Source organism: Drosophila navojoa, chromosome 2, assembly GCF_054131105.1.
Source record: "Drosophila navojoa isolate 15081-1374.11 chromosome 2, UAZ_NAV_1.0, whole genome shotgun sequence".
In the NCBI taxonomy this organism is placed as follows: domain Eukaryota; kingdom Metazoa; phylum Arthropoda; class Insecta; order Diptera; family Drosophilidae; genus Drosophila; species Drosophila navojoa.
In genome coordinates, this window is record NC_142890.1 from 29,026,595 (window position 1) to 29,040,202 (window position 13,608).

Here is a 13,608-nt window from a genome sequence, read left to right on the forward strand (position 1 = left end):
ACACACAGATACAAATAGGTTCATCGTGTCGTGAGAGCACAATTTTGCTTTCGTTACCCATATTAAATGTGTAAGAGCGGCAAACAGAAAACTGTGCAGTGTGCTCTCATTCGCTCTCTTTACTCTCTCGCATTGACGCACTGAAAACAACCACTTAACGCACAATACGTGAATTCAATATAAACCATTCCATTATGAATTTTCCAGCCAACCCATAAATGTGTTCTCAGTTAAAGCGGGGAGTTATTCACACTCCATGCTCATCAAAAACAGAACAACCGAACACACAACACTTTTTATCACAACAATCCCAATTTGACGACGTCCCACGATAACGGATGGTTAGCGCTTGTAAATGACCAACTTCATTCGAATTTGAGATAATAAGATGTTGAAACTCGTGTCTTCTTACTTCATCTTGATTTACCAATCATCGAATTATATTTATTTATTTACTTTTTTTTTTTTAATTAATTAATTATATCATTTCTTACTTTTAGTTGATTAAAAAGTTTCACGGTTACTCTGAGATTACAGGTGATGATATATTTATGTATGGTTCTTAATATCAACGAGAGCTGATAATGTCTTTGTTTATATTTCATCTGGATTTGAAGTTGTAGTTGCGATCCTATCACACCTAATATTATAGCTCCAGACAAAGAACATAATGCAGTAAAGTTAATTGCTTAAAATCGGCAGATTCGAGAAATATCACACAAAACAAATTAAAATAATTATCATACCTCCAATCGAAAATCAAATCCGATTACAATTCGACAATTAAAACAATTAAAGCAAACGTACGTAACTGCAATTCACATACACGTATCGTTAGTCAGATTCAAAATGAGGCTTAATAAATTAGAATTGCATGCATTACACTAGTCAAGATTCAATTAATATTATTGTTTGAGATTGCGAGTTGATTCGGTTCAGCTGCCGTCAGGGTCGTCGCTGTAGCTGATTACGTAGGCGCCAGTCTCCATAGGACACAGTGGTGGCGCCGCCTGAGACTCGAACTGCTCCAGATCCTGCAGGAAGGTCAGGGAAGTGCGCTGGCAGCGCTGTCGCTGTCGTTGCGCTCTAGTCTGCAGCACAGCGCAAATATTAAACTGAAAGATCAGAATTAATATTGATTATATATTATTTAGTCAAAAGCTCTTTCAACTGTCCGAACTCACATTGTCTACGGGCGCCTCCTCCTCGTTGCACTGCAGCAACTGGGTGCGATGCAGCACGCAGCCGACGCGCTGCCGCTTGGCTGTGCTCTTTGTGAGTCGACGCATTACAACCACATCGAGCTCATCGTTGGCCGGCACGTGCTCATTGCCAAACTGCGCCTGCACTCCCGTCCACTCGTTCTCCGCATAGATTAGCTTGTCGAGTGGATCCAGCAGCTCCTGTGATGCCCTATGTGCCGCCTTCGTCAAGTAGGCAGCGGGATGCGCTGTCGGCGGACGCACACAATTGTTAATCTTCTCGAGCACTAGGCGATATATATGTAGCACCGGCTTGTTGTCCAGCACGCCCTGATCTAGGCCCCGTTGGTCGTCGCTGGCCAGCCGACGATCCTGCATGATTTCCAGCTCGCCCGACGCCAAGGAGGCGCCGCCCAACGGCTGTCCGGTTAGCAGAGTCAGCCGCATATTCGCATCCTCGATGAACATGGCCGAGGGCACTGGATAGTAGTTGGCCTGCAGCGGCAGCTTCTCGAATCGTTGTCGCTTGATCACCTGCAGTCCGTTCAGATCCGTGTAGAAGGTGCTGCCGCTGTCGATGTGCGTCTGCATGCGCATCACGACCTCGATGTTGTCGACGAGGCCAATGTCCACCAGGTTGCGTATTTCGGGTGCGTCACCACGCAGGATGGTCTGGTGGATGACGTGCGGCAAGCCCACGCTAACGGACGACTCCAGCTTGCCCTCGCTCACCAGGACAACAGGCGTGTTGCCCACAATGGGCGTGGCAGGTCCATTGGGCAGAAACAGATAGGCGCCGGACTTGTCACCGTGCGGTCGAGTGCCGTACTTTAGGAACTTGAGGTGCACGGGCACCGGGGCACTGTCTGGCGCTAGTTGCATAGACTTTAGCATGCCGAACTCCGAGAAGGCCAGCGTGGGTCCAGAGCCCACACGCAAGGAGAACTCGCGATGCTCTCCGAACTTTGCATCCTCCGGGTATTGGCCCAAACTGACAGACAGTGGATTGTTGTTTAGCAGCAGATGCGTGGCGTAGGAGGTGTGACTGCAATTGAAGATATATTATAAGGAGTTCTTAGATCACATCATATTTCATTACTTACGCGGGCTTTGAGCTTGAGATCGTCAGAATATATGTGGTTAGACCCATGGGCGGGACGCGTGCCTTAAAGATTATGCGATATTTGGTGGTAGATCCCTGCGGATTGAAAGTCTTGCCGATTGTATCGTGATGCCAGCTCCAGACGGGCGAGATCTGCGCCTCCACTGGATGGCCAGCCAAGTCGCTGACGCTGACAAACGGACTGGAAACATAGAAGTCGACTAGTTGCTCCCGCCAATGCGGAACGGTGTTGTGCAGGACAACATGCTTGGTGGGCAGCTCTTCCCCCAGTATAATTGTTGTGCGGCTCTCCTCGACCCCTACGCCGGGCCAGCGCGAATCGTCCAATGTGAAGTAATGGAAGTTAAAGTCCGCGCTGTAGATGGAAGGCTTGGTCAGCAGCCGGTAGACCGCCTGCTGCATGACGAACTGGCACGCCCACAGTGCCTCCACCATGCGCTTCTCGTAGTCCTGCATCACGTGCGTCTTGGCGGTGCCTGTGATGCCGTCGTGATGCTGGAACAGCGACATCTCTCGGCGCGCCATCTCCAGTTTCCGGTCAAAGCCCGCTGCCGAGTCCCAGTTGTGCCAGGCGTGCAGCATCTCCGCCGCTCGCACATAGTGCATGAGCACGCGATCCATGCGCTTGTGGTACGGACGCGAGGTGTAATAGCCGCTCCAGTAGTTGTCCGCCCTATCCGCATAGGTGAAGAAGTCACCGCTGAGCGATGGGAAGCTCTGCTTTGTTTTGTGCACTTCATCGAAGTATTCATTTAGTGTTCCAAACTGGGCCTGCACATTGAAGCGCGGATTGCCGTTGATGTGCTCGAAGAGTTTTTCGTAATTGACACGCTGCACATCCCACTCCACGTTCTGCTTGTAGCGAAAGTCGTCGCCCAGAGGAATCAGCAAGACATTGGTGCGGTACAGCTCGGCCTTCTTCTTCCACTGATCCACCAGCATGTCGGAGCGCGCGGCCACGTTGCTCTCGTCAATCGGACGTGGCGGCACTCGCCAGGGACAGCTTAAGCCGAAGCCGCCCATGCGCTTGAAGTCGAACTGACAGCACACCTTCGGATCCGGGCCACAAGTGTGTGGAATGTCATAGGAGTAAAAGGGCATCATGTGCGTGAAAATCGCATTCTTATCGCGCGTCTCCCACGTCTGGCGCCAGTAGAACTCCAGCTGTCGCCGCTGAGCCAGCTCCTTCTTGACCGAGTAGTGGGTGCGTTGGATTAGCATATTCTTCAGGCCACTTCTCTGCAGTATGTACGGCAGACTCGGACTGTGTCCGAACGGATCGATAGCCCAGCCGGCAGTTGGGGTCACGTTCAGATGCTCCTTCAGCCAGCTCTGACCCTCGGTCAACTGCAGCAGAACATTGCGCCAATGTGAATTTGCCTCATCGGGCATTACCCAACCGCCGGTGACAAACTCCAGCTGTCCCTTCTTCACAATCCTGTAAGAATATTAATTGACCATTATTTGAAAAGATAAAACGTATATCTCTGCATGCATACATTTTCATTTGCTTCTTCTTCTGCTCGCCCAGGTCTTCGAAAAATCGCGAAAAATAAGAAATCTCAGCCCAAATGAATTTCATGTCTGGATTCTCAGTCAGGTGACGCAATGCATTTGATAAGATGTGCTTCGTATCTGCAGGTAAAAAGAACAGATATATTAGCTTGTTAAAAGCAATTTGAAATTTGTCTGTCATTAAAAATGCTGATAAATTTCCAATTAGTTATCTTCTTAACAGATATGTGAAATTGGAAATGTGAGATATATAAGAACAACTATTATATTGTTATATATTGGCAAAATATATCAAATTAAATACAAATATTTTACAAAAGATATATATCTAGACATTATGCCTTATATATTATATTTAAATAAATATGTGTACATGTTTGTGAATTTTAATATTTATATCACACGTTGGCATCTACTGACGTGGAGTTTAAAGATAGAGCTAGACATGTTTTCGCCCCCTTCGAACTAACCAAATCAACTATTTTTATATTTTAATAATATAATACATATTTATATATAAACCATATATAGACAAATGCCACATTTGTAATTTTGAAGTTAAATTAATGGAAAGTCAAAGTTCAAAGTATCTACCAAATCAATTTTTTTCACATTCTGCAAAGGTAATTAAACTACTATTAAATAATAATAATCTGACACCTGCGGTACAGAGGTAAACAAATAAAATACTGAAAATCCAATTCATATCGTATATAAATCAATTCGCATGAGGGCATTCTCACCTGCATTATAGTATTCCTCGAATGTCTTTATCCAGCCGGGATCATTATGGGAGTGCGGCACAACGAATACTTTCAGCAGGTGATGTTGATTGTATTTGATGGGATCGTATTTGATGTTCCAGCCCTGTTTCCAGACGCCGCCATCGATGTCCGCGAAGGACATTTGGTCATATAAGTCCAGCATCTGTACATCCACTTGCGGCACCTGCTTAACAATGTCAGCACACATGCCATCGGCATCGTTGTCTCCATTGTTTATCGAATCCACGGCCAGACCATCCTCCATTTCATTTGTCTCAACTGGAGCTTTGGCTGGAAGCTGGCGTACATTTTGTATGTCGTTGTTTTTCTGTACTAATCTTTTTTCCAGCTGATGAAGCTTGTTCTCGAGTGCAATATAGGGTGGCTAAAAAATGCACGAAAAGATAAATAGCACACATAAACACACACACACACAGGTAAACATTACCTTTTTGGCATTGGCAGCCGGCGCCGCATAATTAAGGATTACATAGAGACTGAGAAAGATGAGGAGGCAGCCACAGCAAATGAGCAACGCAAAACGACGGCGAATGCGCAGCATGTTGGATTTAAATGAACATCGATGTTCACAGTGCTTCAAAAGTAGCCTAGCGGCTGCTATTTAACTTTTGAAGGCTTGCGTGTTTTTTCGCATAAACAAATGCCAGGCAAGCCGATTACATGATACTATCGATAACAGCTATGGGGGCTGCCAGCCTGTTTCGGAATGTGCGCGCAATAACAGCCCTGTCTTAAATTTACCGATTTTCCCGCAATTCGTATCGGTTGTTAATCAAATAAATAAAGTATATTTATATACAAATAAAATATAAAACGTCGGCATAATTAAAGCACAATGGAAAATTATAAGCTCAGAAACGCACTGAGCTTGAAGACAAGGCACTTTAATTAAAGCGTTGTACCGTTTGCTGTTTGTATGTTTATGCAAGTAAATCGATTTCTACAGCAGGACGAGCACACTAACACAGGGACAGCAGATAGAGAGAGAATCCAAACAAACAAACTGACGATATAGTAATAACGGTGCTTTGTGCCAGCCTATCGAGACTTGCAATAAGCCTTAACCTTAAATGCTTATTGAATCCTGTCGGCAAACAGCTTTCGAATTTGTTGTCCATTGCGCCATGAAGCGTCAGAACGTTAGAACCCTGTCGCTGGTGGTCTGCACATTTACCTATTTGCTCATCGGCGCGGCAGTCTTTGACTCGCTCGAATCACAAACTGAAGCGAGGCGTTGGGAATTTTTGCAAGGTACATATATATGCGATTAATATATATCCCCGGCAAGATCCAAATGCACACTAACTACAATTCGCACTCACTCTCATCTGAAAAAAAAAAAAAAAAATTCTGAAAAAAATGAAATCCAAATCATGTTCATATCATTCGATTCCAGCACAGATTAAAATACATATCCAATTTTATATTTTTTAATTGTTATAATAAGTCCTTTTATTTCGTCTTTTGATCTGTGCCATCCAATTGTATTTTATGCTATTTTTTGTTAAATTTATTGATTGGCTATGAATTTGATTGTTGATATTGGAATTGGGATAAAATTTTAATTTCATGCTGTAGCCATAAAGAATAATTTCGTTGAGAAATACAATGTGAGTGCCGAAGACTACCGGATGATCGAAATAGTAATAATAGAGAACAAACCACACAAAGCGGGACCTCAGTGGAAATTCGCTGGCGCATTTTATTTTGCCACTGTGGTGCTGGCAATGATTGGTAAATATTAAACAAAATTAATTGAATTTGATTTGACTCGAAGAATTGTAATATAGCAATTTAAATGTATTAAATTTAAGAAATACAAATAATGTTAATATTACGAATACAAGTAAGTACACATACACACACCCCCTCACCCCAACACCTACACATTTATGCTTGAAAAAAAGTTCAAGCTGAAGCTTCGCTTCCTATTTGCTCTACTCTTTCTCTATCTCCATCTCTCTTATTCTCTTAGACGAGCAATGGCAATGACATTTCGGCTTATGTGATTCTATTAGTGTTGCCAACTTAGCCTATTTCAGGCTAAATTGATCCTATTTGAAAGTGGTGTTGCCTATTGATAATAACCATTGCAAATGAGCATGGAATAGACCGAAATTTAGATTATGCGGAAAAATATAGAACAGACCCAAGTGCTGTCTATGCCATCTAATAATTATAAACATTAATGTACATCAACTATTTAACATTTCAACTCTTACCCACATGAAGTATATACATATGTACTTAAGCAGGTAATCCGATTTAGCTATGCGTGTTTGTTTGTCTATAAATCTGTCTTTATGTCTGTTTCGTGCTGTGCACTAAAGTGAAGAGCTAAACATTAAAGGCTTAGTGGAGAACCCAAAGAAAAGAGGATATAGATAGAAAAAATACGAAAAAAAGCCTTAAAAGCACTACTTAAAGGAAATCCATATTATTTCGGTGTTAGGCAACAGGCAACACTGATGCGCTTCCATAATATTCTATCTGAATGCAGATACTATATATTTAAATATGTATTTATATACATATATTTCACTTGATATATAATAATGCATAAAAAGTGTTTTAATATATTTACATACGGTCTGTATGCCTAGAAATAAGCAAATGTTAGCTTTGTAATATTTTCGATTTTTCAGGATATGGACACTCGACGCCGACCACTGTGGCTGGCAAATTATTTACAATGTTCTATGCGATGGTATGATCTAACCGGAATACTTAGCCACCGAATGTTGTCGAACCACATCAGATATTATTGCTAATGTATGTGTGGATCCTTTCAGGTTGGCATTCCGCTCGGGCTGGTCATGTTCCAGTCGATTGGTGAGCGTCTGAATAAGTTTGCATCGGTAATAATTAGGAGGGCGAAGCGAGCCAGTGGAGCGCGGTGCACGGATGCGACCGAAATGAATCTCATGTTGGCCACTGGGATGCTCTCCTCCATCATAATAACAACAGGCGCCGCAGTGTTCTCCCGCTATGAAGGTTGGAGCTACTTTGACAGCTTCTACTATTGCTTCGTCACGCTGACGACAATCGGATTTGGAGACTACGTGGCTCTACAAAATGACCAGGCCCTGACGAACAAGCCTGGATATGTTGCCCTCAGCTTGGTGTTCATCCTGTTTGGGTTAGCTGTGGTCGCTGCTAGTATTAATCTGCTCGTATTGCGATTCATGACCATGTCAGTTTGACGCTCAAAGCATTTTCCGAAATTCGGGATGTATTTTTAATATGATTATCCTTCTCGCGCAGGCAAGCCGAGGACGCCAAGCGGGATGAGCAGGATGCTCAGAATCTGGCTGCTGGCAATCAGCCGCTGACCTACGACGACGAGTCGACGTACAATATGCAAGGCAAACTCTTGGAGAACAACTACACGACGGAGAACGACGAGACGGTGTCGCTGTGCTCTTGCACGTGTATGGGTGGAACTCGCTGCCTGAACCACGAGCCATTTGTCGACCCGGACTTCCAGCCAATGGACATTATTGAAAGCACGCTCTGCCTGAAGCGTGCTTCCGTCTAATAGACAATAGAAGTGAACATAAATGTCAAATCTTTGTGGCAATATCACGTAGTCTAGCCACCTCAAGGGATGCCAAATTGTAAAAGTCTTTTAGAAACGCCCGTAGAGAACTCAACCACCATAGAAGTAAATCCTACAACTAGATAATCTTATTACTAAAGTATATAATATTAAGTCAACTTGCTCAAATACACATATGTTACGGAAAAACTCGAACCAAAGCAAACCAGTCTCAAATTCGAATTTTGTACGATCGCAGTAGTTCCATAGGGAACATTAGCATTTAGAATTTGTAGTAGTCTCATTCCAACATCGACTCGACTACGGTACACGTATAGAGAAAAAGTAAGAAAATTATACGTTAAAATCAGAAAAGAAAACCGGTTTCTGCTTTCCGAAAAAAATAAAATCGGAATTGCTATCCAGAAAATTCAGATACGTTTTCCAACAAAATTTGAATTTCATAGTTTCTCGCACTCGTAAACGTAATCATGCGCGAGATTGTGCACATCCAGGCTGGCCAATGCGGCAACCAGATCGGAGGCAAGTTCTGGGAGGTCATCTCGGACGAGCATTGCATTGATGCAACGGGAACTTATTACGGGGACAGTGACTTGCAACTGGAGCGCATCAATGTCTACTACAATGAGGCTACTGGCGCCAAGTATGTGCCTCGGGCCATACTTGTCGACCTGGAGCCGGGCACCATGGACTCTGTGCGCTCGGGCGCCTTCGGCCAGATCTTCCGTCCCGATAACTTTGTTTTCGGCCAGTCTGGCGCAGGCAACAACTGGGCCAAGGGTCACTACACCGAGGGTGCTGAGCTAGTTGATTCGGTGCTTGACGTGGTTCGCAAGGAGTCTGAGGGCTGCGATTGTCTACAGGTGAGTGCAGAGGGGCGGGTCAGGTGAATGTCCCGGAATGGGGTAACTAATTCCGTTAACAGGGCTTCCAGCTAACTCACTCCTTGGGCGGGGGCACCGGCTCGGGCATGGGCACCCTCCTCATTTCGAAGATACGTGAGGAGTATCCGGATCGTATCATGAATACCTTCTCCGTTGTACCGTCACCCAAGGTGTCGGACACCGTGGTGGAGCCCTACAATGCCACACTGAGCGTCCATCAGCTGGTGGAGAACACGGATGAGACATACTGCATCGATAATGAGGCATTGTACGACATCTGTTTCCGCACTCTTAAGCTGACCACTCCCACATACGGTGATCTGAACCACTTGGTGTCGGCCACAATGTCGGGAGTCACCACTTGCTTGCGCTTCCCCGGTCAGCTCAACGCTGATCTGCGCAAGCTAGCCGTCAACATGGTGCCCTTCCCACGTCTGCACTTCTTCATGCCCGGATTCGCGCCTCTCACCTCGCGTGGATCGCAGCAGTACCGCGCCCTGACCGTGCCCGAGCTGACCCAGCAGATGTTCGACGCCAAGAACATGATGGCCGCTTGCGATCCACGCCATGGACGCTACCTGACCGTCGCGGCCATCTTCCGCGGCCGCATGTCCATGAAGGAGGTGGACGAGCAGATGCTCAACATCCAGAACAAGAACAGCAGCTTCTTCGTCGAGTGGATACCGAACAACTGCAAGACAGCCGTGTGCGATATTCCACCCAGGGGCCTGAAGATGTCGGCCACATTCATTGGCAATTCGACGGCCATTCAGGAGCTGTTCAAGCGCGTCTCCGAGCAGTTCACGGCCATGTTCCGCCGCAAGGCCTTCTTGCACTGGTACACCGGCGAGGGTATGGATGAAATGGAGTTTACAGAGGCCGAGAGCAACATGAACGATTTGGTATCTGAGTACCAGCAGTACCAAGAGGCCACCGCCGACGAGGAGGGTGAATTCGATGAGGATGAGGAGGGCGGTGGCGATGAATAGTTAGAAACCAGAGATTAAAAAGAAAACAAACAAAAAAAGCACCACACATACTCGTTCAACATTAAATATGAAGCTAGACGCACATACGCGCAACCCTTAACAGAAGAAGAAACAAGCGACCGACTACAACATACATTCATACACATATCAGCCTTTTCCCACTTGTGTTAGATATTTGTTAATTAGTTCAATGTTTTGTTTCCTAAACGATGGTACGACAACCGTAGCAGACAATAAAAGCCGAGTTAATAAAATCATCTGGTTTGTTGTCATTTTTGATTTACTTGTCATTCTCCGGGCTGTCAACTTTGACAAGGCAGCTCTACAATCTACGAGGAGCTGTCAGTTGGCAAATAAATTCTGTCATGTCACTTCCAGAGCCTGATACTCCACTTAGTTCCCGCACCGGCTTTATGCGTGGTCGCAAGCGAATCCATCCGCATCCCCTGTCGGAGCTGCAGAACCAAAACTATAGCGAGCGGCCCAGCTCGGAGGAGCAGGATGGAGGAGACAAGAGTACTTCCATGGATGCCCAGGCCACCATGACGGACGACAGCCGTGCCCAGAACTCGAACAACGAGCAGAATACCTGCAGGCGATACCCGTCGCGCAAAAAGACTTTTCGTTAATTATGTTTATTTAAATGATTAGAATATTTGTGACAGGAACAGCAGCGAAAAAGCTTAAAAGTAAATTAAATTAACTAAAAAACATCTGAGACAATATATGTATATCTTAGTAACTTATACAGCAATACACATTTGAAATTATAATAGAATGCATTTTCGAGCCCTCTATACGTCGTCGAAAAGTCCCCGCGGCGGCGGGCCGACTATGCGACGTTCGTTCCCCTCATCGTCCTGCTCATTGGCGCCACGGAATCCCACTTGCATCTGAGTGCTGACCCCGAAGCGTTCATTGATTTCCTCAGAGAGTGAGCGCGGCACGCCCAGAGCCGACGAGGAGGCGACGGCGGCGTAGTCGTAGCCGACGTCACCATCTCGCAGCAGTCCATCGGCCGGCGTTCGACTGCTTGCAAATGCAGCAGGAACACCCCCAGCGCCTGGGCCACCTCCAGCCACTCCGCCCCTGTATTTGCCGATGTAGTCATGACTGGGCAGAGCGTCGGGTCGGGAGAAGTCGCGCCGCCTGGCGATTGCCTCCTCTGCCCGCTGCCGGCGTCGCTTCTCGCGCGCTATCAAATCCTTGCCCTCCTGCACCAGTTCCGTAGCAATCGTCTCATGCTGCAGGAACTGCTGAAAGCCCATTGCATTCAGCGCCCGACTGCCGAGGCTAAACCAGGTGGCCAGGCAAAAGGCCAGCATGCACATGGGAAAGTAAATGTTGAAGCCATTCGAGATGATGCCAATGACGTCCATGTGGCCCATTATCTGCGTGTAATATGTTTCCATAATGCGCTGCAAATGTGCAAAAGCAAATACTAAACATCGTGGAACCTCTCGATATTCAATTGACTCACCTTCTGTATTATGTGCGAGTCCATGTGAATGAGTCCCAGGAAGTTCAGGCACATGGGCGGGGTCAATCGACAGAGCAGCATTCCACTGAATATTAGGCTGTGCTCGTTCGTCTGGTGATGCGGTGCCAGGTAGTACAAATTGAGGAACCGTATGCGCAGAATGGTGGAATAGGTGCAGTAGAAGAAGTAGCACAGCACAATCATGGAGAACAGCTCAATGGTGAAGAAGTCGTTGTTCGAGTTGGCCACGTTGATGACGTTCGCGAATATCGAGAGCACGGGCCGCCGACAGAAGAAGGTCAGCTCGCTCCACACGACCATGGCCGACATGGTGGCAGTCACCACGCACAGGGCCTTGAGAAACGGCGCCTTCAGTAGGCACTCCCAGTACCATTGTATTGTGGCGCTGTAGCAGACTCGTTCCAGCTGCGAGCGCTGGCGTGGGAATTCCGTTTTGAAGCGACGTTCAGCCGAGTGCACGTTGCGGGCGACGTCCTCCAGATGGAGCACCGTGTTCACCTGCACGCTCCACAACGCCTCAGTTCGTTGCAGTGTCTGCAGGGACTTGATCACCTGCTTGTGTATGCGCACGAGTGCCTTCTCCGAGGGCACAATGGTGGAGGTGGTGCCGCCCATGCTGCTGCCACCGCTGCGGGCGAAATTGCGAGAGGCTCTTTCTTGCAGCTCGATGGGCACTTTTCGCATTATCGTCTCGACGCATGGACGTAGCTCATGGTTGTTGGGCACAGCGCGACTGATGCACTGCAGCGACTCTAGCACATCGTCGACATGCTCCTCCGCCTCAGCCTTATCCGTGCTGAGCTTCGCGGCCTTAAAGTATGCGTATTGCAGCGTAAATCCCGGCTTGGCATTGTTCCACAGCGAGCGGGGCACCTCGACAAGGGCATAGCCAAGCAGCAGGACGAGCAAAAAGAGACCCCAAGTATTGGATGCCGATGAGGCAATCGCTTTCAGCTTCTGCCAGTCCAGTGATACGCCCTTAACAGCAATGTAAATAAGCAGCACGCCACATATGAACAAATAGGAGCCGTAGTAGATGGCATTTTCGATCAACGCCGACTTGAGTTTGCCTTTAATGGTGAAGTCGCCCGCCTTGAGATACGATTGCATCAGCGGCATAATGAGCCACGTGAGAAACTGTGAGCTCCAATAGATGATGCGCCATAAATTGGGAAACACGGATGCTGGAACCATTCCCCAGGGTTCCTGGCATTCGACTGGGTGAATATTGTTGCTTGCGGGAGTGGTTGTTATATTGCTGCCGTTGTCCTTGTTTTCCAGTGCGGATTCTGGGATCGGCTTATGTTTTTCTTCGCACTGCCGATATAGGGTCTGCAATAATCAATAAATCATATTAGATATATATATTTTTTTCTCATTTGAGTTCGTTTACCGATGTCACATCCAGCGGAATGGTAAACACGATCAGAAAGGAGAAACACCAGGCAGTCAGTACGGACAGTGTGACAAGGATGTGTTGACGTGGAATGTTGCCATATCGATAGAGCATTAAACTGGCCAGGAAGAGTGATCCAATCACCCCAAAGGTCAGCAAGTAGGCCATCTTAAAGCTGGTTGTAATAAATTATATCTGATAATCTTAATTATTAGATGGCCGGAGCCAAAGCTTCGGCTTCAGCAGCGGTCTCTTTCTTGTTATTGTTGTTGTTGCGCTTTGTGCGTTTCTGTTGCAACTGGCGAGCAGTTTCGCGATGCATTTCCTCGAGACTCTCCAAGGCCTGAGACTTTAGGGGCATCAGACGCGGGTTCACAAACACCAGCTCTGTTTTGTGTTCGAAAAACAGTTTTCCTGTGCTAGGCTCAATCAATTCGATTTTCTCATTTATGTTTCGAAGCAGATCACTCTCAGTCGTCGACATACTCGCACAGCTGCCGGCAGAGCATCTATGCTAAAGGATTTTATATGCATATGAACGTCCGCATCGACAATGCACGTAGCATTCGATTGGCTGCAACTCCTGCTGTATGCGTCACGGGAACTTTAGATAACGCAGCGCGTAACCAATTTGTTGTTAACTTCGCTGAGTAA

At 46.5% G+C, this 13,608-nt stretch overlaps 6 protein-coding genes across 6 annotated transcripts; 3 read left to right on the plus strand and 3 right to left on the minus strand.

Moving 5' to 3' along the window:
- Positions 1-676: 676 nt before the first annotated feature.
- alpha-Man-IIa (alpha-mannosidase 2) lies at positions 677-5,296 on the minus strand. The gene is made up of 6 exons (XM_030386724.2): positions 5,053-5,296; positions 4,584-4,989; positions 3,825-3,960; positions 2,306-3,763; positions 1,185-2,247; positions 677-1,115 (listed from the first exon to the last, which is right to left on the minus strand). Exons 1-6 carry the CDS (start codon positions 5,164-5,166, stop codon positions 936-938), a joined length of 3,357 nt encoding a protein of 1,118 aa, XP_030242584.1. The 5' UTR covers positions 5,167-5,296; the 3' UTR covers positions 677-935.
- Positions 5,297-5,334: 38 nt separating this feature from the next.
- On the plus strand, positions 5,335-8,764 carry Task7 (TWIK-related acid-sensitive K[+] channel 7). The gene is made up of 5 exons (XM_030386749.2): positions 5,335-5,876; positions 6,204-6,359; positions 7,271-7,332; positions 7,418-7,818; positions 7,890-8,764. The coding sequence occupies exons 1-5, from the start codon at positions 5,696-5,698 to the stop codon at positions 8,161-8,163; spliced, it is 1,074 nt and encodes a 357-aa protein (XP_030242609.1). The 5' UTR covers positions 5,335-5,695; the 3' UTR covers positions 8,164-8,764.
- Positions 8,655-10,312, plus strand: betaTub85D (beta-Tubulin at 85D). The gene is made up of 2 exons (XM_018112173.3): positions 8,655-9,047; positions 9,110-10,312. The coding sequence occupies exons 1-2, from the start codon at positions 8,655-8,657 to the stop codon at positions 10,055-10,057; spliced, it is 1,341 nt and encodes a 446-aa protein (XP_017967662.2). The 3' UTR covers positions 10,058-10,312.
- A 104-nt stretch (positions 10,313-10,416) lies between these two features.
- LOC149092350 (uncharacterized) lies at positions 10,417-13,345 on the plus strand. Its single transcript, XM_089257275.1, has one exon. It carries the CDS (start codon positions 10,423-10,425, stop codon positions 10,684-10,686), a length of 264 nt encoding a protein of 87 aa, XP_089113401.1. The 5' UTR covers positions 10,417-10,422; the 3' UTR covers positions 10,687-13,345.
- On the minus strand, positions 10,677-13,237 carry LOC108659312 (LMBR1 domain-containing protein 2 homolog). Its single transcript, XM_018112171.3, has 3 exons — positions 12,952-13,237; positions 11,538-12,890; positions 10,677-11,475 (listed from the first exon to the last, which is right to left on the minus strand). Exons 1-3 carry the CDS (start codon positions 13,120-13,122, stop codon positions 10,852-10,854), a joined length of 2,148 nt encoding a protein of 715 aa, XP_017967660.1. The 5' UTR covers positions 13,123-13,237; the 3' UTR covers positions 10,677-10,851.
- On the minus strand, positions 12,776-13,438 carry BBIP1 (BBSome interacting protein 1). Its single transcript, XM_089257267.1, has 2 exons — positions 12,952-13,438; positions 12,776-12,890 (listed from the first exon to the last, which is right to left on the minus strand). The coding sequence occupies exon 1, from the start codon at positions 13,436-13,438 to the stop codon at positions 13,166-13,168; it is 273 nt and encodes a 90-aa protein (XP_089113393.1). The 3' UTR covers positions 12,776-12,890; positions 12,952-13,165.
- Positions 13,439-13,608: the final 170 nt, after the last annotated feature.